At 38.3% G+C, this 3,296-nt stretch overlaps 1 protein-coding gene across 1 annotated transcript in view; it reads left to right on the top strand.

Annotated features, from left to right (window-relative positions):
- The window catches only part of LOC130587685 (C-type lectin domain family 17, member A-like), a 6,036-nt gene extending 3,405 nt beyond the window's left edge, over nucleotides 1-2,631 (top strand). The window contains exons 4-5 of the mRNA XM_057388659.1: nucleotides 1,657-1,766; nucleotides 2,496-2,631. Of these exons, the coding sequence (XP_057244642.1) occupies nucleotides 1,657-1,766; nucleotides 2,496-2,631 (246 nt within the window). The remainder of the gene's footprint in view (nucleotides 1-1,656; nucleotides 1,767-2,495) is intronic.
- Nucleotides 2,632-3,296: the final 665 nt, after the last annotated feature.

Consider the following 3,296-nt stretch of genomic DNA (forward strand, 5'->3'; position numbering starts at 1 on the left):
CAATTCGGGGCGCACCTGGTGGTGCTGAGCAGCGAGAAAGAGCAGGTGAGAAACTCTAAAAATTCCCCAAAAATACCCCAAAATTCACAAATCCTAAAATTCCCCAAAATCCGGGTCAAAATACCCCAAAATACCCCAAAAATACCCCGAATTCTCAAATCACCAAATTCCCAAAAATCCGGGTCAAAATACCCCAAAATATCCCAAAATTCCCCAAAACAACCCAAACTATCCCAAAAATTCCCCAAAAATACCCCCAATTCTCAAATCCCAAAATTCCCAAAAATCCGGGTCAAAATACCCCAAAATATCCAAAAAATACCCCAAAAATACCCCAAAATACCCCCAAAAATACCCCAAAATATCCCAAAATTCCCAACAATACCCCAAAATATCCAAAAAATACCCCAAAATACCCCCAAAATACCTCAAAATATCCCAAAATCCCCAAATCCCAAATCCGTACAATCCCAAATTCGGGGCGCACCTGGTGGCGCTGAGCAGCGAGAAAGAGCAGGTCAGAAACCCTAAAAATTCCCCAAAATATCCCAAATTCCAAAAATGCAAAAAATCCCAAAATTCTGGATCAAAAAATCCCCAAAATGCCAAAATTCTGAGTTAAAAAATGCCCCAAATCCCAAAATTGCAGATTTCCAAATCATCAAAATCATCATAATCCCAAATCACAAAAACCCTCAAAATTCCAAAATTCCCAAATTCATCAAAATCCCAAAATTTTCAAAATTCCAAAATTTCCAAAAATCCAGATCAAAAAATCCCCAAAATCCCCAAATTCTGGATCAAAAAAACTCCAAAATTCCAAAACATCGAAAGCCCAAAAAATCCCAAAATTCTGAATCCAAAAATCCACCAAATCCCAAAATCCCAGAATTCCCAATCACCAAAATCCCAAAAGTCGCAGAATTCTCATTCATCAATATCCCCGAAATTCCAAAATTCCCAAAATTGGCAAAATCCCCAAAATTCCAGAATTCCAAATGATCCAAATCACAAATCCCAAAAATGAGCAAATCCCAAATCAGAAAAGCACCCAAAATCCCCCAAATTCCAAAATTCGAAAATCAAGGAATTCCTAAAATCCTGAATCCCAAAATTCCGGAATTCCAAATCCCAAAAATCCCAAAATTCTCCAGAATTCCAAAATCCCCAATTGCAAATCCCAAATCTGAAAGAGCTGAAAATTCCTCAAAAAATCCCCTAAAAAATCCCATTTTTTTGCTTCTGAACCACCTGAAAATTCCCTAAAAAATCCCAAATTCCCTAAAAATCCCAAAATTCCCTAAAAATCCCGAAGTTCCCTAAAAAATCCCAAAATCCTTTAAAAAAGATAAAAATTTCCCTTTAAAAAACCCGTAAATCTCCTAAAAATAAACCCATAAATTCCCATTTTTTTGCTTCCGAACCACATGAAAATTACCTAAAAATCCCCAAATTCCCTAAAAATCCCAAATTTTCCTAAAATTCCAAAAATTCCCTAAAACCCCACTAAAAACCCTCTAAAAATTCCCTTAAAAATCCCAAAGTTCCCTAAAAAATCCCTTTAAAATCCCTTTTTTTTTGCTTTGGAATGACCTAAAAATTCCCTAAAAATTCCCAAAATTGCTAAAATTCCCGAATTTTGTTTTTTTTTTCCAGGTTTTTGTGATGGAGAATCTGCAGGGCAACAATTCCTATTGGCTCGGGGTGAAAATCCGGCACCGCGAGGGAAATTGGGTCTGGGTCAACGGAGAAAAACCCAATTTCGGGTAAAAAATCCTAAAAATCCCCCCAAAAAATCCCAAAAATCCTAAAAATCCCCAAAATCTCAAAAATCCTAAAAATCTTAAAAATCCCAAAAATCCCAAAAATCTCAAAAATCCCACAAATCCCACAAATCATAAAAATCCCCAAAATCCCAAAATCCCAAATCCCCAAAATCCCCAAAATCCCCAAAATCCCAAATCCCCAAAATCCCAAATCCAATCCCAAATCCCATTTTTCCACTTTCTTAAAGGGATTTTGGAATTTTGGGGATTTGGGATTTTGAGAATTGTGGGATTTTGAGATTTGGAATTTTGGGATTTGGGGGATTTGGGGTTTTGGGGATTTTTGGATTTAAAGGATTTTGGGGATTTTGAAAATTTGGGGATTTGAAGGATTTTGTAATTTGGGATTTGGGGATTTGGTTTTTTAGGATTTTGGGATTTTGCGGATTTTGGGACTTTGTGGATTCAGCATTTTGGGATTTCGGGGATTTTGTGGATTCAGAATTCTGGGATTTGGGGGATTCGGAATTTTGGGATTTTTGGCATTTCGTGGATTCAGAATTTCGGGATTTTGTGGATTCAGACTTTTGGGATTTTGGGGATTTTGTGGATTCAGAATTTTGGGATTTGGGGGATTTTGGGGATTTTGGTCTTTAGGATTTTGGGATTTTGGGGATTTTGTGGATTCAGATTTTTAGTATTTGACGGATTTTCCCGTTTTTTCCCCAGATTTTGGGACGTGTGGGAGAAGGACCCCGAGCGGTCCCAGAAGGAGTGCGGGGCCATGAAACCCGGAGGGCGTTGGGTGAACGAGAAATGCTCGAGGGAGCTGCGCTGGATCTGCGAGAAACCCTGGGATTGCTGAAATCATAAAAAATCCCAAAAATCCAAAAAATTCCAAAATCCTAAAATCCTGAAATCCTGAAATCCAAAAATCACAAAATCCCAAAAATCTAAAAAAAAAACCCATTAAAAATCCCAAATCCCCCAAATCCCTGCTCGAGGGAGCTGAGCTGGATCTGCGAGAAACCCTGGGATTGCTGAAATCATAAAAATCCCAAAAATCCCAAAAATCTGAAAATCCTAAATTCCAAAAATACGGAAATCCCAAATCCCGAAAATTCCCAATTCAAAAATCCCAAAAATCGTAAAATCCCTGTTCGAGGGAGCTGCACTGGGTCTGCGAGAAACCCTGGGATTGCTGAAATCCTAAAAATCCCAAAAATCCCAAAATCCTAAATTCCAGAAATCCCAAAATCCCAAATCCCAAAAATCTAAAAAAAAAACCCATTGAAAATCCCAAATCCCCCCAATCCCTGTTCCCGGGAACTGCGCTGGATCTGCGAGAAACCCTGGGACTGCTGAAATCCTAAATCCCAAAAATCCCAAAAATCATAAAATCCTGAAATCCTGAAATCCTAAATTCCCAAAATCCCAAAATCCCAAAATCCCAAAAATTCCCAATTCAAAAATCCCAAAAATCATAAAATCCCCGTTCCTGGGAGCTGCGCTGGGTCTGCGAGAAACCCT

This window comes from Malurus melanocephalus, unplaced genomic scaffold (genome assembly GCF_030028575.1).
Source record: "Malurus melanocephalus ecotype Western Australia unplaced genomic scaffold, MMel_1.1 scaffold_2255, whole genome shotgun sequence".
In the NCBI taxonomy this organism is placed as follows: domain Eukaryota; kingdom Metazoa; phylum Chordata; class Aves; order Passeriformes; family Maluridae; genus Malurus; species Malurus melanocephalus.